At 49.1% G+C, this 1,085-nt stretch overlaps 1 protein-coding gene across 1 annotated transcript in view; it reads left to right on the forward strand.

The window, feature by feature from the left end:
• Positions 1-599: 599 nt before the first annotated feature.
• Positions 600-1,085, forward strand: part of IGSF21 (immunoglobin superfamily member 21) — a 68,333-nt gene continuing 67,847 nt past the window's right edge. The window contains exon 1 of the mRNA XM_057386610.1: positions 600-744. Within this exon, the coding sequence (XP_057242593.1) occupies positions 600-744 (145 nt within the window). The remainder of the gene's footprint in view (positions 745-1,085) is intronic.

Raw genomic sequence — 1,085 nt, forward strand, 5'->3', positions numbered from 1 at the left:
GAAAGATGGAAAATTTGGAACCACACTGGAATTGGAGAGGGAATGAGGGAATGATGCTGGAATGGGAAAGAGAAGGATGGGAATGGAGCTGGAATGGGAAAGGGAAAGATGGAAGATCAGGAATGACACTGGAATGGGAAAAGGGAATGATGGGAATGGGAGAATGGAGCTGGAATGGGAGAGGGAAGGATGGAAATTTGGGAATGATGCTGGAATGGGAAAGACGGAAAATTTGGAATGACACTGGAATGAGAAAGGGAAAGATAGAAAATTTGGAATCACACTGGAATTGGAGAGGGAATGAGGSAATGATGCTGGAATGGGAAAGGGAAGGATGGAAATGGGGAAATGGAGCTGGAATGAGAAAGTGAATTATGGGAATGGGGTAATGGAGCTGGAATGGGAAAGGGAAGGRTGGAAATWGGGGAASCAAAGGTCAAAACTGGGCTGGTGGGAAAATCCCCCAGGATTCTTTGGAGGGGCCCTGGGAGCATCCTCAGACCCCCCCTTTTCCAGGGAATGCTCCCCTGGAATGCGGGCCATTCCCGAGCCCTGGAAGGGGCTGTGTGGGATCCTGACTCAGCGGGAGATGGGCCGGGATGCGCGTGGGAGAGCGGCTAAATGCGGCTGGGAATGACTCAGAGCACGCGGGATCGGCTCAGCCACCCCCAGGGTCCCTCTCCCTGAGTTCCCAAAGCTCCGAGGAGAAGGAAAACTCCGGAGATTTCCAGAGGGATGGATTCGGTATGCTCCACTCCCAATGGCCACTCCCACTGGGATTTTTTCATTATTAATTTATTTCTCTTCCCTCCTTTTTATTTTCTTTTTGTTTCCTGCTTTCCCACTCCTTTTCTTCCTGCTTTTCTTCCTCCTTTTTCCTCTTTTGTCCCTCCTTTCCACCTCTTTTTTCCTCCTGTATTCCTCCTTCCCCCCTCTTTTCCCTCTTTTTTTTCTACTATTTTTCCTCCTTTTCTCCTCCTTTCCTCCTCCTTTACCTCCCTTTTTCTTCCTCCTTTTCCCCTCCGTTTTTTGTCCTTTTCCCCTCCATTTCTTGCTCCTTGTTCTTCCTTTTTCCCTTTTTCCCC

This window comes from Malurus melanocephalus, unplaced genomic scaffold (assembly GCF_030028575.1).
Source record: "Malurus melanocephalus ecotype Western Australia unplaced genomic scaffold, MMel_1.1 scaffold_1006, whole genome shotgun sequence".
In the NCBI taxonomy this organism is placed as follows: domain Eukaryota; kingdom Metazoa; phylum Chordata; class Aves; order Passeriformes; family Maluridae; genus Malurus; species Malurus melanocephalus.